At 28.7% G+C, this 26,122-nt stretch overlaps 1 protein-coding gene across 4 annotated transcripts in view; it reads left to right on the top strand.

The window, feature by feature from the left end:
- The window catches only part of LOC142325424 (uncharacterized), a 200,053-nt gene that overhangs the window by 168,637 nt on the left and 5,294 nt on the right, over positions 1 to 26,122 (top strand). For 2 of the 4 annotated variants that reach the window (XM_075367180.1, XM_075367178.1), the window contains 5 exons: positions 8,351 to 8,545; positions 10,413 to 10,577; positions 18,178 to 18,496; positions 21,032 to 21,318; positions 24,731 to 24,904. In XM_075367180.1, the coding sequence (XP_075223295.1) occupies positions 8,351 to 8,545; positions 10,413 to 10,577; positions 18,178 to 18,496; positions 21,032 to 21,318; positions 24,731 to 24,904 (1,140 nt within the window). The remainder of the gene's footprint in view (positions 1 to 8,350; positions 8,546 to 10,412; positions 10,578 to 18,177; positions 18,497 to 21,031; positions 21,319 to 24,730; positions 24,905 to 26,122) is intronic. The other 2 variants (XM_075367181.1, XM_075367179.1) reach the window with 1 other exon arrangement.

Genomic DNA, 26,122 nt, shown 5'->3' with positions numbered 1-26,122 from the left:
TGAGGCACAGGTTAATGTGTAGACACTTCTTGCCATCTGGTAATATTCCAATAAATCCTTTGAACAACTACTGCATGACTGTGGGTGTTGTACTAGTTGATTGATTGTGACTGTTATACAAGTCACAATGTTACACAAGTATTGTGTAGAAAATTGACATTGTTTTGTTTGATGATGTGGCAAAAATTGAAAAACTTCAAATTCCTGTGCTCTATTAAACTATTATCTGTTTTAATTTATTTTTTGTTTCTTTAAAATTTTTTGGGGTCCTTTTGTAATACCCCCTTCTCATTTTATTATTTTCTTTTTTTTACTCATATATCCTACATAAATTTATTTCATGAGATCAATTTTCACATCTGTTTGACTTTCAAATATTCTTCTTAATTGGGTGTCCAACATAATTTATTTACAATGTAGTTCATTCATTACAATGTACAAAGTACTTGGAACATATTTGTTTCATATTTTATGTACAACAATTTGGTATTTTGTTTATTACTTATGTCCTGTACAGCTCATTCTTAAAATTTTGTTATTGGTTTTCATATTTTGAACCACTGTAGCATTTTATTGCTTGTGTTTCTCAAATGATGATGATGATAATGACAAGTGTTGTTATTGTTTATAAAAAAAATGTTCTACTTGTATTTAAAATATTTATCCATCTATCATGTTAACATCTTTTCTAAAGTACTTTTATGTTCCCCTTATCTCTGTCTGTTTTTTATCATTTTTATCTTATATTCTTGCAAAATATTTGTAGTTTCTCACCTTATTTTCAGTAGGTGGAGAGTATTACATTTTTCAAACTGATCTTCTGGTTGAAATAACTTTTGGATTGCTGAAATTTTATTATATTGTGTATATTAATTATAATATTTAGGGATGATGTGAAACATACATGTGTAAGTCTGAAATATATATTCGGTATTTGGTAATACTGGGTACTTAAGTATATGCATTTAAGATTATAATTAATTTACAAGAAATAGTAACGATAGCTACATTTAAATTAAATGTCACGAGGCAATCAGTGAAAAAACAAATATATCAGTTTCTACAAAATGTAAAGATAAAAATGATTCAGTAGGAGTTTCATCAATATTTTGCTACTGTTTCTTTATTCAGTATTGGTATTTCTAAACAGCAATGCCAATTACTTACACAATTAATTTACACTATATCCCATTACACTGCTTTGCTTAGATGGCATTGTCAACTTCACTCCTCATACACTATATTTAAAACAGAATTATAGTTTAGATATCTGTCATATTCTGACAGCAATAACTGGAATAAATAATGGATACTTTAATATATTGTTTTCCCCTTTTACCATGCTGTTAATTTATATTACACGTATAATTACAGTATATTGAATGTCTTTTAATCTATTATTTTGTAACATTTTTTCTAGTATATGTCTTTTCTCTAGTACTCTTTTATTATTAAATTTATTCTCTAAATTTAATAAACATTAGTCATTTCCTTTGACAGAAATATTTATTAAGCATCTCTTGGTATTGACATTACTGGGTTTTTTTTCAATACAGTGTAATGTTTTATCAGTCAGTTTTTATTTTGAGCACAAGTACCTGCTCAAAGTAAAAGTGGTATTTTTTTTCTAAGATGAATAAAAAAAATGTTTAAATTATGTTAAACACCATTCATACATCATGATTGAGGGTGTTATTTTAAAATAAAAATGCGATTAAATATTTCACATTTGTACAAACGATGTAAAAAGGCTTACACCAATGTCTTTTCTACAAGCAAGGGATTAAACAGCAGTCAGAAAAATGATGACTGTGTTTAGATTGTTTTCACTTTTTGAAGATAGATTTTACTAATGAAATGAAACAATAAAAATTAACAGAAAAGTAACTGGTGAATAAAATAAGACCACCTTTGCTTATTTACTGTAATTTATTAAAGTGAATAATTTTAAAGTGGGTTAGTAAGCTTCATTCTCGGTAAACAAAAACATTATTATTACATAGCTTTTTTTTTTAATTTGAAACAAACATTTTTTGTAACAAAAGCCTACTTTAAAATAATGTTGTAATAAATAAAAAGAAATACTTTTCCAGTTCTATAAAATTTTGATTTTTTGAATTCAGCACCAAATTAAAAATGCTTACCAAGAAATTTCTAACTTTTTGATTAACTTCAAAAAGTCAATATAAAAAATTGAAAATTTTTTCTTTTCAGTTATTAATGTGGCATTTTAAGCAGTTTTTTAAATGTTTATTTTATAACATTTCATTTTTATCTTAAATGTGGATAGGCCTACAGAAAATATTAACCATTTCTTGAAAAAAATTGTTCCAAGATATGAAAAGGCAAGATATCCCTCACCTTGATAAAAATAAGGAAATGGTGTGACAAGACCAATATTGAATTAGGGTGTAGTCTATTTAATGAATACAAGATCTTTAATGATTTATTTTACCAGTTTTAAATAGTGTGTTTCACTATTCTATTTAAAGTGCCATAAAATATAGTTAAAAAACACCAATATTTTGAGATATTTTCATAAAAACTTTTTAAATGTCAGTTTTCCTTTATGTTAAATGTTGAATACTGTTTCTATTCTGATAATACCTCATTCAGAAAAATGTAATAAATGAAGTTCAAAACATCCAATTGAAACATTCAAAAGTTTAGACAAAATTACAAAAATTAATTTTTTAAATCGGAGGGATTTTATTTTATTTTCAAAACTTTTTTAATTTTATTATATTACATTTAATGTTATTTCAGTTTTATTATTCCTTTCTGATAAATTGAAAAACTATGAAAAACCTATAGAGCCAGCTGATCAGTTGGTTGTGTAAGAATTAGTTATCACGCTAGCTTCTAGATCAGCTGATCTCATGTTCAGTTCGATAAGCATTTGACACATTTTCTCTTACTATTTCATCCAACTGATCATGCCTTCTCATTAGAATATAGGTCTGAGGTTGTAAAATAAAAAAAAAGATAAAAAAAAGATTGATTGATTCTTGATAAAGTTATGTACAATAAGTATATCGTTTTATACTATTTATCTTAATTTTTCTTATGATTGTGATACATATAGTTGTGATAAGCATTTCAGTAGTAGAGAAGATTTCTCTGAGAGAATTATGTTATTATACAGCCAGTTTTGTAGTGAACAAGGTGAAGATTTTACTCGGGATGTGCTGAATATGACTTGTATTTTACTTTGGATTACCATGCTGATTAAGTTTACTAAAGAAAGCATTAGGAAATCAGTTCATCATCATTTATCCAATTAAGCTTGGCATGAATGCCTGTCATTTTTGGGAATGTCTATCATATTTTAGAGTAACTAACTATTGTCACTTTTGCTGGTTATTTACAGCTGTTAAGTTTATATATTTATTTATTTTCTCACAGGTAGTTATAGGCCTACACCCAGTTACAATACTTTATGGTATTTTTTTTTGTGATGAGAATTAAATTTTGTAAAATCATCATTAAGTGTAACTACCATTAAAAATTTAGTATCCCTGGCCCCCTGTGACCTCTACATGTAATATATTTATTTTTTTTAATAAATTAATCTGGTACATTATATTAAGAAGACTGCATAAAGTCTGAAAGTTGTTTGTCTGAAAGTTTCTCGCATCACGTGAGAAACAACCAACTGATTGCTTTCAAATTTGCAGGATACATTTGTGTTATCCCAGGGAAGGTTTTAAGCCATAGACTGAGGCCCTAGCCCCCTTAGGAGTGAAGTTGTGAATTAAAGATATCATTAAAAAAAAATAATCCTTTTACTTCATTATTATATTTCTGTCACCATGGCAACAAAAATAAGTTATAAATTTTTTATTGTCAAAGATGTGTACCTTAGTTACTAGTATTCTGCTTGTAATTTGGTTTCTTTTTCAGGTTTCTATAAAACCTGAATACTTTATTTATCACTATTATTCTTACAACCATGAGGGTAACAAACACTGCCGGGGTCTATGGCCCTATCGTAGGCTCCAGGGTTCACCTATGCCCTGGGGATCCAGGGAGCAGAACACCTAGGCTAGATAGTCAGGCGAGTGAAGGAAACCCTGACCGACTAGTATATATATATCTATAAATTTTTATTTTGAATATTCAAATAATTCAGTAATATTTTGACCTGTGTGCTAATAAAATTTAATAGCATATAAAATACAAACCACCAAAACACAGTAATTAGATAAGTTAAACTTATCTTATTAATTTCCAATAACTGTTTGTTTATTTTTTTGTCATGGATATCCTGTATCGTCAGATGGTTTAAATTATATTTTTTACATTAAAACTTATTACCTTTTAATAATTTCTCATTTTGTAGAAATTATAATATTTTTCAATGTCAAATTTTAAATAATGTTCTAAACGTACATGTACTTTGGCTGTCCAGTACTGGAATAATTTAATTAGAATAATTATACCAAGAATGTTATACCAAAATATAACAAAAAATAGCATAAATATTAATAATAGTTATTAGTAATTAGTTACACAAATAAAATTAAAAAAAAATGATTAATGTATATGAAAAAAGTAAAAAAAAAAAACATACAAACCAAATAATCACATTATAAAATATTTAAAAAATAATAGTAATAAAATTATTAAGAGGAGTATATAAAATTAAATGCAATGAATGTAACAATATTTATATAGCTAAAACTAATAGTTTATTTAAAAAAATATTTACAATTTACAGAACATTACACATAAAAAATATAAAAAGAGCTGTAATTAATTTAGCTGTTAGAATACAAACATAACATTACAGATTGTAAAAACAACTTAAGAGATTTTGGAGATAAAATTAATGATAAAAAAATGAATATACTCGAGAAATATTACATTTGTAAATATAAACAAAAAGTATATAATGATGAACCACCAGATCACATTTGAGGATGATGATTTAATTAATAATTTAATAAAACTACAGTCTAACAGTTGACGACAGTGATAATAGAATTAAAGAAAATGTACATTTTAAAGATTAAAATATTTCATTACTGTACACACAAGTAAATGTATGTTTGCAACATTAGTTGACAATGGAAAATATTATAATCTCCATAACAAAATGACAAATTATTATTTAATAATAATACATTTTAATGAAAAGAAATTTAATACCAACTGAAGATGCAGAATACTGCAAAAACCGGGATTATTGGAAATTAATAAGGTAAGTTTAACCTTGTTTTGGTGATTTGTATTTTATATAATATATATTTTGACAATTCAAATAATTAATTAAAATATTGACAACTGTGTTAAGTGTAATTATATAACTAATTTAATTATATAATAATGTCATTATTAATAATTAATAAGTATTTTTAATAATTATTAATAATGCAATTAATTTAGTGTAATTAAAAAATCATTACCAACTGAAGATCCAGAATCCTGCAAAAATTGATTATTGGAATTAATACAGTAAATTTAACTGTAAATATTGTGTTTTGGTAGTTTATATTTCATACTATATATATATATATATATATATATATATATGTATATATATACTAATTAAATTTTATTATAAACTTTTAAATTAAATTTATTTATCATACTTTAAAAACTTATACAAAAATTTAAATAACTTTATTTAAATTATAATTAAAACAAGATGTAAATGTAAAAAATTATTTAAAAATTATAAAGATTAATTAATTAAAATTTATATTAAAATTAAGTTAAAAAATTAAAATATAAAAACTTTTACATATGTGAACAATATAATGTCAATATAAACAAATAAATTAAAATAAAGATAAAAATTAAAATCAAAAACTTAAGTAAAATAAAATTATGTGCTAGCAATTTCACTAAATTTATTTTACTAACCAGATTGGAAAATCAATTACTCTACATTATTATCAAAACAGATAGTAGTGCTATCTACTGCAGCCTTTATAATACCATCTTCTTTATACTCTGTCTGAAGGTTCATCATATTAAATTTATTCATATTTATATATATAATACCTTTCTAAAATGTCAAACCCCTTATTATTCCTATCCATATTGCATTTTTTTTAATTTTGAATATTTTTAATTTTGTCAATATCTGATACTGTATGCTTATTTTTAATCAAATGATCTGATACATTCGAAAAACCCAGTTTACCTTTTAAACGTTATTTTATATAACGTCTAAAATGTTCCATAAATCTGAGTTAGGATGGATAGACCAACCCACCGGGATGGTCTAGTGGTGATCACGTCTTCCCAAATCAGCTGATTTGGAAGCCGAGAGTTCCAGCGTTCAAGTCCTAGTAAAGCCAGTTATTTTTACATGGATTTGAATGCTAGATTGTGGATACCAGTGTTCTTTGGTGGTTAGGTTTCAATTAACCACACATCTGAGGATTGGTCGAACTGAGAATGTACAAGACTACACTTCATTTACACTCATACATATCATCCTCATTCATCCTCTGAAGTATTATCTAAATGGTAGTTACCGGAGGCTAAACAGGAAAAAGAAAGAAAAGGATGGATAGACCAGTTAATTTCTTAGTATGTAAGAGAATTTTGTATGATGTGTGTATGAATGTGTATTGTCAAAATTAAAATGTATATTAATAACATACACCATGTACACATCAGTTGTGTATTTACTGGTTCCCCAAATCTGAATAACCTAAAATATAATCTTCAGAGTTATATGCTTTATTATAAATAAAGCAAACAATTTACATTTATGATTAAGTAATTTAAAATTCTCAGACAGTTTATTATAAAATTATATACTATTTTGACTTCTTGATAGTTCATAAACAATTTAAAAAATTTGTTAGTTAAATCTTGTGATATAACCATATTTAAAACTCAATCTGTCCCTTACATTGTACATATAAGTCTGTATTTTTAAAATATAGAGATTGGGCACAATTTACATTTTAAATTATAAAAATGAAGTCTAATTTTTTTTTTTTTTTTACAGATTATGTGAATAACTAATCTAAGCAGTAAACCCTTTTACCTCCTGCATAATTCTCTCACAGGGTAATAATACTATTACTCTGTGGTTAGTATGCAAACTATTATACCAAATTTCATAATATTAGTTTTAATCATTGTTGATTTAAAAAAAATTAGAACAGCTAGCTAATAGCTATTTTCTGTCTAAAATATGAGAATATGATTTTTTATATTTGATTTATTTTCTAATTATTTATTGAATATAAATGTTCTTATCTTAATACTTTCCATGTAATAGCTAGAAAAAAAATGGAGTGTGATAATTGACAAGAAGAGAAATAGTTAAGTTTTTGTTGTTGAATAAATTTGTGATTGTTGACTGTTGTTACTTTAATGACTAATATTAATGGTTTATCACTTGACAGTAATGTTAGTACATTATTGCACCATTTTTATGTATTACTAGCAGATCCAGCAATGCTTTGCTATTGCTAGATTTGAGTATACACACGCACACATACACACACACATTTATATATATATATATATATATATATATATATATATAAATGAACACAATTGAAAGTTTTATAGAACATTAAAAAACTGAGCATTACGGAACTTCACAGAATTTAATCTTTCACTTTATAAAAGTCAAAATGTAAATAGCACTACTTATAATTTAATTCAAACTACTCTCTAAACACAGCAATCGATTCAAAATGCCCCTAACTTTCTTTCTACTGGTCAGATGGAGGATTTCATTAACTTTAAACCTTCTCCAGACAACGTAGACCATTTTGTAAAATGGCCCATGCATAAATCGGTCCAGTAGTTTTTTAGTCTATAGCAGACACATATACAAATATTGCCTCGACACTGGTGCCATCTAGCAGGTAAAGTTTTTGCAAAAACTTTTGTTTTCACTTAACTAATATATATTTTGAATATGGTCAGATCGGTCCGAAAACACAATTTTTCTAAATAGCTCAACCCCAGTTCCACCTAGCTGGTCCATTCTTTGCAAAAATATTTCTTTTTACATAACTAATATATATTCTGAATATGAGCCAAATCGGATCATAAATGCAATTTTTCCATACATCTTACAACAGCGTCATCTATTGGGTCTATTTTGTGCAGAGGTTTTTTTTCCATGTAAGTAAAACATATTCTGAATATGAGCCAAATCAAATCATAAATACAATTTTTTGAAATATTTCAACCCAGCGCCACCTAGCAGGTCCAAACTAATTCAGAAACCTTCACGGGCATGCACACAACAACTCACCAAAGTTTCATCGCAATTGGATGAATGGTATAGGAACACAAACAGGACAAACAAACATTCATTTATATATATATATATATATATATATATAGAAGATATCATTTGTTTCAGGACAATGATGTGTATGAAACTGTTAGGATGGTAACATCTTCGTCACCATCTAATAACAGCAGTACTGCTATGCTTGCTGCCACTGCTGTTGCTGTTGTGTCAACACCCACACTGTTAAACAGTCATTCATCATATTGTGGCAGTGAAACTGAATCTGATATTATTTACAATAATAACATTAATAACAGTAGTGAGGTAATCTGTTATAGCATATTAAGTTATTATTTTTTTTAAAGAAATTTTATTTCAAGTTATTGCATTATTTACTTTAAAATTATGACTTAAAATAATAGAATCTTGGCAATTATCCAGTAGATTTACAAAAATGATTTCAAAATTTACATCTGATTGACTGATCCAGTCACTCTCAGCAGTATATAATCTTATTAAATATTTTTCTGCCATTATTGTTCCTATCAATTGTATTGCAATATTTGGTTTCTGCAAGTAGAGCAAAAATATCAATTGTTTGATTGTTTGTTGCTTATAGTGATAATATTGTAAGTGAAGCACTGTAAGAGATAAGTCCCTGAAATCTGGAAAGAAACACGTAGATATGCGCAATTAGGGGAAAAAGAGCAATGCTGAATAGTGACTGATAAATATTCAGCAGATTGAACAAATCATGCACGATAAGACATCATTCATGATTTCTGAATTTTTAAATAAATTTTAAACATTTTTTTGGACCAGTGTCTAAAATAAAATGGTACAACACACCACAAAAAAGTGTTCTTCTACATCACAATGCATAGGTATAGTCTAAAGGTTGCACAACGGCAAATTTAAACAATGCAGGTTGAGGATTTTCAACCCTATCCTGTGTAACGCAATCTGGACTTTGAAACCAATGAGGAATTGATCTAGGGTTAACTGGATGGTTATTCTGGTTACAGAGTTCTTTGTTGGGAATCAAACTGATATTGTCATACAAGTGCTAGAAAGTATGACTATACAGTGCTGTCTATATGCCTAAATAGACAGTTATGTAGAAATATGACTATATTGACTTTAGTATATACTAATATCTTTTTCTCTTTTTTTAGCCAAGTTGAAAGTCAGTTTTATAATAATTTGAGTATTATTTACAATAATTGTAATATGGCTGGCTAAGTTTCCATCCTATAATGAGAAAGAAGTAAAACAAACATTGACTTAAAGTGTTGGCAATAGCCAACAAATAAATTTTAAACATTTTTTTTTAGACAAGTGTCTAAAACAGCCACTGCTTTTTAATCTGTCTAAGGAAGTAAATTTTAATCTGTCTCTGGAAGTAATAAATGAACTAAGATAACAGTTTGAGAAGGGAATAACAACTGTAAAAATGTTGTAATCTGTATAACAGATTGCTAATTTAACTAAAACTTGGAATGAGTTTGAAAAGTAGTAGATAGAATGGATTCAATTCTAAGAGAAAAATTTGGTTAGAAAATATACAAAAATGAAACAAAGTTTGTGATAAAACTAGGATAATGATGAGTTAAAAATTAAAATTAGATAGATTATTTTAACAGAAGTTGGAAAATTTTGTTTTTATATGGTTAACGTACAAATTACAGATAATGTATATTGGCACAACCCAGGAGAATGTTTTGCATAAAATACACTGTACATTTATAAATTACAGTTAATGCATTCTATGACAATAAACATGGACAACAGGAAAGCAAAAGTGACAGAAAATGTAGACTTTTAAAATTAAGTTAATTTGAAGAAGAGAGAGTTAGTAGCTGAATTATGTTAAAATGTTAAGTGATGATGAATTTTAGTGCTGTAATAGTCATGCATTACAGAACAGTGGCATCCCATACCATATTTGTCTTTTCAAATGTTACAAGACCTTCCAACAATGTTTTACTCAAACAGCCTCAGTTGCAAAAGTTAAGATTATTCAATAAATAATTTTTTTTTCCTGATCACTACATAATAATACATTATATAGATCACATCAGGTTGAATATTGGGGTTTGTACAGTTTCTATTTAGTTGGCTTTAATACTTATTTAATTATCTGATTGTTAATAATGAAAATTAATATTTTGTCATTATATTTTACGTGTAGCTTGGTATAATTGAAGATCCAATTGAATCAGATGAATGGAAACTATCTGATAGTGTTGGCAGTGGCAGAAAGAGGCATCGTAGTGTTATTCATAGTAGTCTGGAAGAGAATTATGGAGCTGTTGTTGTTGCAAACCATGAAGCATTATCACTTCTTCTTGAACAGGTAAAATAATATTTAAAAGAGTTTCTGTTATAGTGAATAGGATAAATTATTTTTAAGAATATAGAATAGTTTTTATACTGACAAAAGTTCACTTTATCGGTGAGAAACTCTCACCTACAAAATCATGGGCATTTGAAAGTATTAACCATCTGAACCATTTGAGTACTTATTAAATGTGATGTAAGGTTTAGTGTTCAGTATTTAAAACCTTCTTTATTGATCTTTTTATCTTATCCAACTTGCTGGCATGGTTTTTCATGTAACTGGTGTTATTGTCTACAAGATTAAAAAATGAAAATAAACAGATTTAATCACATTTAAGAGAATTTACTCTTAATTAATACAAATCTCAACATATTTTTGAGATTTAGTATTATTTATCTCCAGATAAATGAACAAATGAAGAGTCTTACACATACTGTGTTTCATTCAAGTTATCCTGTTGTAACAAAGTGCTATGGTTGGTACAATTTAGTCTGCTTTGAAGTCATGCAAGCTTATTTGATATTGTACATAATGAATAGAGGTGTATTTTAAAACATAAGTTGTTTATAACTACTAATATGTAGTGAAACATTAGTGGATTGAGTCATCCTGGATTTTATATGATATCACGTTGACACACCTTGCACTAGTTCTTACACAACCACTTTGAATAGCTTTTACATTGATTGTAGTACAAATCTGTTTTACTGCTACGTAAATAGAAAATGTGATTAAGTGGTGTGGGTGATCTTGAGTTGAACTTGCTACTTACTAAAACAAGCACTCCTTTATCAGTTTACCAATTAGTAAAGCCTCAGTTAATTTCCAAATGAATTGAATTAAGTAATTGCTAAAGTAAGTTATACTGAATTTTAATACATTAGACAGTTTTCAAATAGTATAAGTATTAGGTTAAGCTTTTTCTATTAATTACTTTATGGGGAAGGGTCCTTGCTGAACAGTTTTTAATTCAGGAGTTTATTTCCATAAATACTTTACAATTCTGGGGATGGGCAAAAATTACCTCTCACAGTCAAAAGACTTAGCGTTCACAGTTAAAACTGTCATGATGCTTGACGAGAGATAAAATAACATAACGTAAATCTTAATACTATATAAAGAGATGTCTTTTTCATTTGTTATTGATAAAAGTGAAAACTACTGAACCAATCATTACCAAATTTTAACTATAGTTTTCTCATGACCCTGGAATGTTTACCACTGTTCAAACTTCACCATCTCACTACTATATAATTCAGAATTTAAAAACCATATATATAAATAACCTAGAACGTCTATTAGTAAATTTAATACCTTTGTCTATGTCAATATCAACTTCTTCAATCAGTTATTAAGAAAAGATTAATTTGTATTATTAATGTGATATATATTTAAAAACAAATTAGTTTGATAATAAAATTAAAGGGAATAACTATTTACATATATATTTAATAAAGTTTAGATGGTTTGGGGAATACTGAATTTTGATATTAATATCAACTTTTACAGAAAGATTTGTTTTTTACTAATGTTATTGTCTAATCTGATGGCAACTTGCAAGAACTTATCCTCACACAAATAAAGTAGCTCTGTGTAGGTTTTTATATCCTGAACTAAGAAGTTTCATAAGGGTAAGCCACACATACAGGTTCAACTTTAAATTTAATATTAATATTTTCATAATTCCTAAGGCGATGAGGTCACAGATATAAAGAAGAACTTTTAAAGCTACAAAATTTATGATCGTAGACAATATGAATCTATGCCAAGTGTTCTCAAAGACTTGAAGAGTAATTTACAGTCTGCTCAAAATTGAGATCAACATTCAAGAAATATCTTAGGTCTCAAATCAGCTTTTGATTATCACTCTGAAATTGAAAGATATTGAAATAGGTAACATGATTAAAATATGTAAGCATTGCAATGACAAAAATAGAATGATGAAACTCCTCTGGACTTGTGCTGGGTGTAAAGTAGTTCATGAACAACTTCAATATCCTCCTGATTTTATTAAATATTTGATTTAGGGAACACATCCTTTATCTGAACATTTCTTAGCTAATTCTAGACAGTAAATACCCTATTCAAATGACATCATTTGGAGCAAAATAAATAAGAGACGGGAATTTAATGTCTATTTTTAAAATAAAGGGCCAAGTTCATCATTTGATTGGCAGTTTACTGTTCGAATCTGAAAATATTTTCCTAATTCTTACAGATTTATTTTAAGTCTGAAACTGATCAAATATAAACCCAACTTTGAAAAGGGAATTGATTGAATCATTGTAAAAAGTTTTGTAAGATAATAATGGTCTCATGGAGAGTTTCAGATATAATCTTGTGTCAAGTATGAATTAAACAGTTTGAAATTGGTTAATTTTGATAATCAGATTCTGGTATATGAATATAGAGCCAAATATAATGTGCTAACAATTGATGAACTAACAGCATTATTAGTGGACAAAGACAAAGGTCTAAGAAATATTTGTTACATGGTCATGATGATCAATTGCAATGTGTTTCTGAGCTTCATCATTCTTATGATTTGTTACAGTACCCTCTGATGTTTATAAAAGAAGAAGACTGATATTATATCAATATTCAACTACAGAATAATTCTAATCAGGATAAAATAGTTTCTTACTTGTAATTTTATGCTATTGTTTTATGATCAACAAAGCAATCTGAATCATCTGCATTATTACAAGAATTTATTTATCAGTATAGTGTTGATATAATTGCCAAAATGATTTCTGAAAGATTGAATTTCATACCTTACAATCAGATGAAATTACATGCAGAAGATTATGTACGTGATGTTATCTCTAAAGTAAAGACCGTTTCATTGTAAAAAAATTTATTCTGAAAACTTTATAAATATTTTTTATTTCTCTTAAACTATATACCTTATATGAGTTCTCTATATAATCGCCACATGAATTAAGATATTTTGTCATAGCAATACACCAGCTGCAATATACCCTTGTCGTATTCTTCTGCCAGTCCATTTGGTCACTGATTAACAGCATTTTAAAGTTCATCATCACCCGCAAATTGCTTACCACTCAAAAATTCTTTCAATTTCCCAAACAAATGATAATCAGAAGGAGCTAAGTCTGGACTATATGGTAGGTGATTGTAAATTTCCCATCCAAATGTTCTCAGCAAATCACGTGTCGGACCCGCAACATGTGGACGTGCATTATCAGGATGACACTATTGGTCAGCCACCCACATCACCGATTTTGAATGGCACGTCGTAACTTACATAGAGTTTCGCAGTAGGCTTCAGCATTTATAGTCGTTCCATGTGACATGAAATCAATCAGCAGAATGCCAAACTGATCCCAAAAGTCTGTAGCCATCAGTTTGCGTCCTCGGTGATTATCAAGGGCCTCCCTGAACATTCTTCATCATGCACATTAATTTTGTTATTTTTAAACCTGTCACACCATTTTCAGGCGTTTCTTTCATTCATTACATTATTGCCATACACAGCAACCAAGTGCCTATGAATTTCAGCTGGCTTAATTTTTGATAGTTTAAAGAACGAATGAATCCGTGTATTTCACAGTTGGCGGCAACATCAATTTTCCTATTCATTTTATAACGTAATAACTCACATGTAATCAAATATACTACAACGCGACAACTTACAGACATAATGCAGTGTACATTACTAGCATGGCTATGACGACACAGGTTTGCCAACCTTAAGGAGAGAAATTTCCCAGCAGTCTTTACTTTAGAGATATCGCTCTACAAGATGCAGAGATGCAGTTAATATTGATGTTAATGCCAGTTCAGTTAAAATTGGTAAACAAGTTATTCTCCCTTCAACATTCTCAGGTTCACCACGATATTTGCATGAGAAAACTAAAGATGCTCTGACATATGTATGTAGAAAAGATTGTCCTGACTTATCTGCCTGAAAGACTGTCACTTTTACCTGAAGCCCGGGACTGGCCTGAAATTTATGAATTTCTTGACAAAAATTGTGTTTTTGATCTAGTTGAGTATTATACGAACATGTTAAGTGGCAGGATCAAAGTTTGCCTCACTGTCATATACTTACTTTTATGGTTATAAATAAAAAATTAAACCGGACAAGATTGATAAAATTATTTCTGCTGAAATCCTAAATAAAGAGTGATATCCTTTGCTTTTTGGTATTGTATACAGAATATGATTCATAGTCCTTGTGGGGAGTTCAGTGTTACATTACCATATATAAACAATGGAAAGTGCTAAAAAGATATTCTCACAATTTCATAAGAGATACCCAAACTGCTGATGGGTTGGTTATCCAACTTATTGATGCAGATCTCCTAAAGGTTGAGACTGCTACTGTAAATATTCATGGTAAGAGGTATGGATAGATAATGATTGGGTTTTACTGTATTTAAAAAAAATTGTTTTTTTTTGAAGAGATGGAGGAATCTGTTTTACAGATACCAAAGCGGTGTTGGGGTTGCTAACAGGTTCCACAGGATATTATTAGGTGCATATGTATACCTGTGCACTACTGACTAAACCTCCACCCCTGGCTACCCACCCTTCCTGGTACCACCAATGAAGCATTACATCAGGAAGGGGGTGAGAACCCTCACAAACAGTCAGACACCTTGAACATAAGTATCAGACCATGCACACGTACAAATGACAAATACACTCAGAGAAACTACATACATCACACCGCACGGGATACTCATCATATCACAACATCACTCCTGAGGCTACATACATACATCACACACACACATCACATCGTAACGTAGTACCAGTCACTCCACCTCATTGCACAACAAACGCCATGTTGGACACTCACACCATATTCAAACTCACCACCTAGGCCACCATCAGTCATGCAGGCAGAGTGCCCACGACCTCATCACATCCAAGCAACCCTCACATGCACGGAGAAGCTCCTAAGCGCTCATCTGTGAGTCTGTCTGCCACCATACCCTCTGGTGCCAAGTCCTTGTGCAAGACTACTCCCATTGCTTCAGGTCTTCCATCATTGTCTTAATGTAGGCTGTGATCGCCCTCCAATTCTCGGATTCTAATAACATGTCCTCTTCAGGTGAGAACATGTCATCTCTACTCAAGGTGTTTAGTATATCTTTCCTTGGCTCATCGTATCTTATGAAGAAAACATGCAGAGGAGTCTCTTCTTCGCAACACACAGGACAGGCATTGGAGCTGTCAAGGCTGAAAAAAAAGGGTTCCTCAGAACCCCATGGCCCGCCAAGAACTGAGTAATGTAATAGTCCAGCAAGCCACAAGACCACTTGCTCCAACATCTGGACATCTCTTGCAGGCACTACGTCACCGATCCTTATTACTGCGATCCTACCTACGCTGCCACACATTCATAAGTAATCGTCATGACCAGATGCGTTTTACTGTATTGCCCTACATTTTCAAGTTGTTTTGGTACTCACATAAATTTCAAGTACTGTCACTCAGTAAAAGCAATTAAATATACCTGCAAGTATGTGAGTAAAAGATCTGATCAAACTACATTTTCTGTCCAATAATGCAATTGATATAATAACATGAAATTAATATAATTTGAAGAAATTTTTAATCAGGATTTGATTGAAGTAGAGGATAAAGTCATCCATCTGTCTGAAAAGATGAATTTGGATTACCTTCAACAATTCAGGATGAACAATCTTGTGATGATCTTTATAATTACTTCTTTAGGTGTCTAGAGGGTATGGCATTAGCTGCAGCATTATTGAGTACTGCATGACTCTTTTCAGTGGCGATAGAATCAACTCAACTTTCAAATTACCTTGAATGTATTTTGGGAGGGAGAATCTGTTTGTCCAATTTGCAAAAATAGTTCCCTTGGAAAAAGTTGTTAAATAAATCACTCATAATGAAATAAGTGTACAATGAGTTTTTTTTTAGACAATAATCCAAAGGTACCTGGACTGATATTTTAAAAGCATTTCTAAACTCTTCACAAATTTGTAAAAATATCAAAAAACTCAATTTACACACATGAACATGAGAGCTCTTCTTGGGAAAGAAACCCTGAATTTCTGATGTAGTTATTGAAAGCTGATTACGTACTATTGAAAATGATTACAGTTATATAACTATCATTCAAAATATAGGTAATGTTTTAAGCAGAGTCAGTGATTTGATTTCTGAAGTTAGTCTTGATATTTCAGATTTATTCAATAAATTGAATCTTTGTTGTGTGAAAGAGTCAGATTTCACCAAAAAATATAATGGCAGAAGAAATAAATAACATTATTTTAGAAAAATTGGATGGTAATTTCCGTGAATACCTTTATTCATTGATGTAGTTTTAAACACCAATGATGCAGTCCATTATCCACAAGAGTTTCTTAATGCTCTCAAGCTATCAGGATTTCCACTTCAAAAAATGAAATTAAAAGTTAGTTTCCAATTATGTTATGTAACCTTCAACCTCCCAATTTATTTAATGATACCAGACTACAGATCTGAGTTATGTGTAACAATACCATTGAAGCTACAATTCTTTTTTGACCAGTAACAGGACAAATTGCATTTATTCCTTAAATGCATATGATCTCCACAGATCTGCTGTTTCAATTTATATGTTTACAATTCCCATCAGAGTTTTTTGCCATTTCTATTAACAAGTTGCAAGGTCAAACTTTCAGTCATATTATAGTGGATCACTATAGATGTTCAGAGTTCAGAGATAGATAGTTCAGAGTTTCTCCCATGGCCAGTTATATGTAAGATTTTCTAGAACTGGAAATCCTAACAACCAAATAATCTTGATACCAAAAGTTGACAAAACAATAAATATAATTTCCCCAGAAGTTTTATAAATTCTCTTATTTTATCATTTTATGAATTCTATTTTAGTGAAAAGTTGTTATCCAAATTAATCTATTTTATCCAAAAAGTTGTGAGTAACGATAACTCTGAGAACAACAACCCATACATAATTACTAAAAAGGTATTTCCAATTTTTGAAGCTGAGATCTTAGATCGAATAATAAATTTGTAACCTTTGTTTTTTCTGAGGCTTTTAGACAGACTTTACCAATAATTCCAGAGGGTACCGGGCTGATGTAAAACTATCAGTAAACTCTTCAGAAATTTGGAAAAATATTGAAAAATACAATTTGCGCATGAGCGTGAGAGCTCACTTGGGAGCAAATATATGTATATATATATATATATATATATATATATATAATATACTCCTTCCTATGAGGAAGGAGTGTGTGTGTGTGAAGCCATGGTGGGTGGGGGTAGATTGTAATAATCAAGAGGGAAGTTGATCTAATGATCTCTCATTTGGTATCTGCTGCTTTAATTATTCTTCTTGATTGTCCATTTATTAATAATGATAATGAATAAAATTAATTGGATTCTTACTGTATTTGAACAACTTAAAAAATTTAATAATAAAAAATGAAAGGAAGCAAGATAATGAAGAAAAGATCTTATTAATAAACTTTTCAAACGTCCTAAAGATATATAAAATTAATTGTATTATATACAAATTAAAAAAACTACTTGCTTTTAAGTAATTATCTTAAATTTCCTTTTTTTAAATATGATTTTAAGTGATTTTATTTCATTAAAATTTTTACAGGCAAATCGTAATGGATTTGTGCCAGAGTCACTTGACAGCTTGAAGAATTTAGATGTTACACTACAATGGAAAGATTTTGTGATAGATGAAACAACTGAACCAGTTTCTGTTGGTTTTAGAGTTTTTTATGCTGCACTTTACAAAAATCAAGTATCAGCAAGGGTTACTCTTTGTGTTAGTGCTGCTGTTAATGGTGGATTGGCAACTGATAAACTTCCAAATTGTTTACCAGTTATAAGAGAATTTAATGATGTTATACAGAGACAACTCATTTGTAGAACTAAAACGTCTTCCATTCATTCACAAGATATGATTCAAGGTATATATTATTCTTTATTAAGTTGAATATGGACAAAAAATATAAATTTCCTTTCCCCCCCTCTCAAAAAACAAATTAAAAATACTATAAATCACTAATTGTTCTAAAACTTTTATTATTGAAGAAAAGGTTACATTCAGTAGTATATGATGACCGAACACCTTCGGTGATTGAAGTAAGAAAAATATTACTAAATTAACACCTATTTCCTGTTCCACATAATTTTGCTTTATGTGTGTGATTATTTTATTACTCTCATATGAATATTACACATAAATGTCACAATGTCATAAATGCATACACATAAATTGTCATAATGTCATATGAATATTAGACAATTTTTCAAAGCATCTGGCTGAAGTTTTGCTGTTACAGTGCAAAAAAGCAAAGTTCTTTCTGATGCCATATAAATTTCCCTGTATTGAGGTGGATACCATGAAAATAATTTCAAGCTTAAAATGGACTTTAAACTTCATACTGATAGCCAGTAACTTCATACAGATAATAATGACCAGCAATATCTCTCCTGCAGACTGGAAGTAAATTATGGAATTAAAGCGACTCGTATCTAGACATGCCAACACTGATGTTTTGTACCTACACCAAGAGACTATCTCTAGTTCACTCTGATGTAGTCTTCTGCTTGTATTGTTGTAAGTTTTGGCTCAAAAAATTAGTCATTAATAAATAAAAGTTGTTCGAAATAAAAAAAAAAATTTAATGTTGTTATTCATTAAAAAAAATTATATAATTTGATCAGAATTTAGGGTTTATTCTCTGAGATTCCCAGTGCAGTGAAAAGACTAGATTTTTTTTTTTTCATATATAGTTTGTTTAAAAAAAATAACAATGCATTTTAATAATTTATATTTTCAAAAAAAAAAAAATTATTTACTTTATAAAAAAAATGTTGAACAAATTTTGATTTTAATAAAATAGATAATTTATCTTATAGTGGGTCTGATATTTTTATAATATTTTTATTAAAAATTGCGCACTAAAATTATACTCTTAATGATTAATGCATATAAAAAATTATTTATTTTGTCATCATAAACCTGTAGATTGGACCAGAGAAATCCTGTTGGCTGATGTTATTGTTGAACTGTGGTTAAACTTGACTCTTATACTTCCTTACATGGCAACTGGGAAAAAAATCTTACATGATAACTGCAGCACAGTTCACAACTTACTAGGTGGTTCTAATCCAACTGTTTAAACAAAGACCCAGGAAACTGAAGGAATTTATGTTTTTCACATTGTATAGGTTGATGAAAAGAGAAATAAATTTACTGAACTGAATAAATTTACTGAAAAAAAAATAGAAAAGTCTCCTTTTTGGATGATGTTATTTACTAAAGGCAAAAAATAATAATTTACAGTAATCCAAGAAAAAGTACAATAATAGTAGTCAAGTATAAAATTTAAGAATAGTTAGTGATTCAGTAATCCATACTACAGGGCCTTGGGAGTGACTCCTCTGATAATAACCTAACTATTGACATGGGATTTAAAAATACATTTAAATAATACTTTTTTATACAAATAAAATAATTCTCTTTATCGTACTACAAAATTTGAAACTGGTTCAAATTGAATCTAGAGAAAATGAATAGGACTAGAATAATCTTTAGAAAATTTTAAAATTAATAAAATTGAATTTTGATGATAGGTCCAGTATTTATTCAGATATTAAGGTTTGAAAATTTATAAAAATTGTAATAAAATCTTAATTGCAGTTAAGAGCTTTTTGTAGAGAAATGGATAAAATCATATTCATAGACATATTTATTGTGTAGGAAGGCACTGAATTAGTAAGTAATCTCTTTCTTTCTCTCTTCAGTAAAAAAAAAAAAACGAAAACCTCTAAGATCTCTGTAACTGGTAATTCATAGGTTAAACAATTATTTCTTTAAAATGAACAGTTAGTTACAAAGGACTAAATTTATACCAATATTTTTTGCATTTTTGTTACTTCCACAGGTTTTCCACCACCCATTTTCCCAGCTTAATGTCTTTTCTGAATATCCATATTAAGAATAGTGTAATTAAAAATGTATGCATGGACTTCTGTACAACAGAAAAGGTATGTGCCATTGTTACTATTACCAGTCACTCCATGATATCAACTACAGTTATGTCTCATACTCCTATCTAAACAATGATAGTCCTTGAATTCCAGAACTTGTTATTTTTTGCACCTATTTTAGTGCAGAATAGGATATCAAATTTTTTATTGGCTCCTAGGAACAGTCATGTAATGAATCAAATTTGAAGTCACGTTAGTTTAACATCATTTAGAATCTACATTAGTTCAAAGTTTGCAATTCCAATGTAGCATAATAGTATAACTATCACAGAAACAAATGGTAACAAAAGAGTTTAGTAAAATTAATTAGGGTTGTTGCTATTAGGCCAAATAAATATAAAAAGAAAAATCCTACAATTTATAATTAATCCATAAACGCAGAAATATTTATATTACTTTGTTTATTTTACATCCTATAAACATTGTGTGCTTCTCTTTTTTTTTAGCGACAGTTAGTGTTTTAGCCAGACAGACTGTGGAACCAATGAGGCAACATAACTGGTCAACCTCTTCTAATGGTGGTATAAATAAATTTGATGTTATGAAAGAAGCTGGTGTAGTCTTATATCAATTGACAAATTGCTTGTTATCATTACACAACAGGGCTGTGGATTACATATATATGTCTGATATTGTTCTGAGTAAACTTTGCAATGCTAATTTCTCTATTAAAGATGATGTTAATTATACCACATTGAAATTATCTTTATTACCTCATTGTCAGGAGACAGATGTAAGTGTAAAAACTTTTTTTATATTAATATGTATATCTTAGTTTGTCATTTCTTGCAATCAAATTTTTAATGTTAATTTATTTCTTGTTTTCTGTTTATTAGTAATAATTCATTTTTAATTTATAATTTGACTCATTGGGTATATGTACTTCTACTCGGTAGAGCAGTATATATAATGAATGCATTGTTTGCCACAGAATGTGTACATTAATTTGCTCTTTATTATATCTGATGCAGTCTTTCTTTTGACAAGCATACAGCCTGCTTTAAAAGTAACTATTGGTTGGTAAAAAAAAAAAAGTGAATGACAACAATTAATCACATCATGCTTTGGAGCAGCTTCAATCACTTCATTAGCTAGCTATCAGCCACCTTGTCAACAGTCTGTTGTTGTCTGGCTTACTTGGTATTGATTATTGATGGCTGCGATAATAAACATTCCCACTTGCGAAATCTGCAGTATGATTTAATTTATACAAAAGGTTACAGAACTTTTGAAATTACAAGCCTACAATAATAAATGAAGAAAAATTATGATTGTGGTATCATGAGTTTAATGAAGGCCATACTAATGTTTATGATGAAGAGAGAAGTAGAAGGTCTAATGTTCAAATAGATAATCTTGAGAACAAGTGATCAGAAAATTCAAGAAAACCATTACTTTACAATTAGTGTTCTGATCACAGAATGTCCCCATATTTTGCTGAATACATATACACTATTTTAAAACTGTAAAATTAGGCATAAATTGAAAACAAAATCATTAAACAACAAACAGGTGAAAAAAAATCAGGCAAAATCATAAACGAATTACAAGATGGTTCCCAAAGATATTGACTAATGCGCACACATATCAAACAGTAGTATTTGTACACACATTTTTGGACCATTATAAAAGAGAAAGAGATATGAACTTTTTCCCGTATAATGATGAAATATGGATTTCATTCATTGAAGTTGAGTCTAAACATAATCCATGCAGTGGTTTTATTCAAGTTAAATAAACCAACAAATTCAAGCAAATGTTTGAAAGATCATGACGACTGTTTTCTGAGACAAAAAAGTGTCCTGCAGGTGGATATGGATATGGAGCCAGGAACTAAAATTTTGATAGTGGTGTACTGTGTAACTTTCAAAACTAAGGTATGCAATTCAGAACTGGCAACATGAGATCATCAAGAATGTTTTCAATCACAATAACACACACCCACATGTTGCTGCTCATACTCAATTTACCATTCTTACCTCTCTTATCTTTTACAGATTAGAACTGTAACTCAAAATAATTGAAAAAGAACCTTAAAAATCTTTTTTAAACTTTATGTTCCTTCTTATTTTTTGCTGAAATCAATCCAAGTATGTAAACTTCATTCAGAGAGACATCAAAAACCTTGTTAATTTGCTCTCTACAAAAAAAAGAGGTTTTAATTTTTGTAATATTGATTTTTTTTATTAATGTTATGTTGAGAGTAAATAAATTCTAGAAAACAACCTTTATCTAGAGTGATAGGAAACTTCATTTTTTTAAATATTAATCATTTAATCAGTTGGATGTACTTCTACAATCCTTTCTATTCTTTCATTTGTGGGATCTAAACACACCTACATCCTACATTCTAAATTTTCTATTTTATATGCTATAATTTTTGTCTTCCTTGCAGTTTTTATCTTTCGCACTTCCTTCTAGAACCAAACACATCAATCAGGAAGGATATCAAGCCCCACTAGTCTTTTCCAACTTTTTGAAAGATTCTGACGCTATCTTCTTTCTTCTTCAATTCATCTTTAAATTTTCTTACTTTTTTACTCATTAACATAACTAATTCTGAAGATTTTTCTTAGTACCACATCTAATCACTCCTTTTTTTCTTTGATTTCTTTCTTGTTCACATTTAACTGTCATAAGCCCTACATTTTATAAAAATATACATATTTTTAAAATCTCTTTCTAATTCCTAAATGTATTTGTTATTTACCAGCTGTTTTCTTTATTACATAAAGTTTTCAATATTACTATATTTATTAACTAAATCTCTTTTCATATACATTAGACCTCAACTTCATTTATATTTTTAAAAGAAAAATGCATTTCTGGTTTAGATTTCTACTTTGAAAATTAGATACTGATTTTTTTTTTCATCTGATTCCCACTTATTCAATAATTTAGGTGGTAAATGAAATTTGTTTAGGGCTTTTGCAAAGAGCCTTGGTTTTGATGTTTATTTAGATTAAATACCCATTTAAGTTTTCATGTGTGTTGCCAGTTGTATTAAAAAATATTCTCAGTACTACATAAACAGACAGAGCGAAATATTTTGTTGGCAGAATATTTAAACCAACAAAAGGAGGAGTTATCCTTCACTTCTACCTCTATATAAGGTGATTGATCTAACTATCTATATAAGATGATACATGATTCAAGATACTTTTAGAATGTACTTTTTAATTAATGGCAGCCTAAATTTCAGTTATATCTGGCACAAATATACCTTCAGTTTCACTAAAATCAGTTTACCCATTCTTGTGGTATATTCAAATATAAACTGATACAAATTAAAGTGGTAGATATTTTGCTCTTATTCAACTGCATATATATCAAGCTAGCATTTAATGAGGATATTGTGAGCATTGTACTAGATACACTAGAGGTGTTTTATTTACAACGTATACTTTTTTATTATAATACTCTTTTTGTTACAAATTTAAAATTACAAAAACCTAATTGCAATTTAATAATTATTTAAATTCATTGTTATGTATGAATATGAGTTATAACATTTTTTTTTGTCACAACAAAAATAATTTAAAGCTTTAAAGGTCATTTGGAAATACAGCTAATATCAGTTGGAAATTAACAAGAAAACAATAAGTAAATTTGAAAAATGGTTTTACACAATTTATATATTTTATTATTCTATTACTGTTTCGAAGTAGTTTTAATATTGAGAAGCAAATTTTATTATTCATAAAATCACTTAATTGAGATTACACAAGGTCAAATTTTGTGATTTTTTTAAATTATCAACAATTGTTAAAAAAAAATGTACAGCTTTAATGAATTACGTTATAATTAATTTGTTTGTTTACCGATCAATTTATATTTGCAGTATTCCAAGCACTACCTTGAAAGTTTATATAGGAAATGGTATTTTATAACACTTAAAAACCATCTAAAGTTAAAACATTTTGTCAATGTTATAATGTACCTTATATAATTTTCCTAAGCATTTAGCGTTCAGCTATTACTTTAATATTCTTGATTAACTTATTCTGTTAAACCTGGCCTTTTAGATTTTTAATTATTTCTTACACGTTTTGTCATCTGTGATAATTATATAAATTAAGATGTGCAACCTTATATTTTATTGCATTCACATGCAGAATTTTATAAATTTATGATTTTTATTACAGTGTGTTGTAGATAATTCAAATGATGGAAATAATACCAACAGTGGAGAAGATCGTTTATCATTATATGAATGTTTTACTGGTTCTTTGCGAACTATGCCATTACCCTCACATTTATTAGTTTTACTTAATAAATTGATATCTGAAAAAAAGCCAACTTCAGTATTACTAGCCAAGGTAAATAACAAACTTATATGTAATTATTATAATATATTTAATTTGTAAAGTACTTTCTAAATATGACTGGATTTAATAAGTGAATATACTTTTGCAACCAGCCTCATTAACTGTTTGTGGACCCTTGCATACGATGTTGAAACCAGACACTAATATTAGAAAAGATTATTACAATGCTAAATTAAAATTTTACTCGGAGTAAAATAATTTTTTTTACAGGATTCTTTATCTGCATACTCGCATACTTTAATGTTCCACTTAATTTTCTTTTCTAAGTAGTAAGAGGCATAACTAGTAGTTTGCCAGGAAAACTCTTTGCTAGCTTTTTTATTTATAATTATTTGTGTATTTTGGGATGCTGCTATGATTAAGGTTTTATCATTGTTCTGCTTGATCCAATCAGACAAATGCTGGGGAAGTTGTTATTTTTATTTTTACTAATCCACAGATAAAAAGTGTGGTCTGTGTAATTGCAATTATTATTATATAGCAATCAGAATAAAAATTTATCTATTTAGAAAAATAATATATGTTTATGTAATAAAGTTTTTTATGTACTTTTTTATCCTTCTGGATTTTGGTGAAACATACACTACAGTAATTTGTTTTGATAAATACATTCTATCATTAAAGTACATTGATAGAAATTATTGCTAGATGGAGGTTCATGGATATTAATACCAAAAACACTAAGAGGATATATACATTCTCTGCACTTTTCACATTTTAATATTTTAAATTATACATTTATATGACCAAAACTGTTGTTTTTTTATATTTGTAGCTATGGATATGTTTTTGAGACATTTATTTAAAAAATTCATCTGCTAGTTATCAGTTAACCAGCCGTGCAATGAGATGAGAAAGCAAATAGAATGTTATGTAAAGATCTTAATTGTAAAGGATTTTAAATAACTCTTTGCTATAAGTTATGGCATTTATAGTTGAGTTAGATTATGTTATCCTCCTTATGATAAACCAGTAGACATAATTGAAGATTAAAAGCACATTGTGGTTTTCAGAAGTATCATATCAGAATTGCTCCATCATTTTAAAAATTAGCTAATTCTTACTTTATGATGCTATGTCATAAAAATTAGGCTTGTTTACAAATAGATTTCAGTTTTGAGCAGATGACAATTTATATCAATACTAGCCAGTCAGGGCTTCCTTCATTCACCTGATTTTCTAACCAGGAGTTTCCACCCCCTGGTCTCT

This window comes from Lycorma delicatula, chromosome 5 (genome assembly GCF_047948215.1).
Source record: "Lycorma delicatula isolate Av1 chromosome 5, ASM4794821v1, whole genome shotgun sequence".
Classification (NCBI taxonomy): domain Eukaryota; kingdom Metazoa; phylum Arthropoda; class Insecta; order Hemiptera; family Fulgoridae; genus Lycorma; species Lycorma delicatula.
The sequence above is the reverse complement of the archived record's forward strand: the minus strand, read 5'-3'. Positions and strand labels throughout refer to the sequence as shown.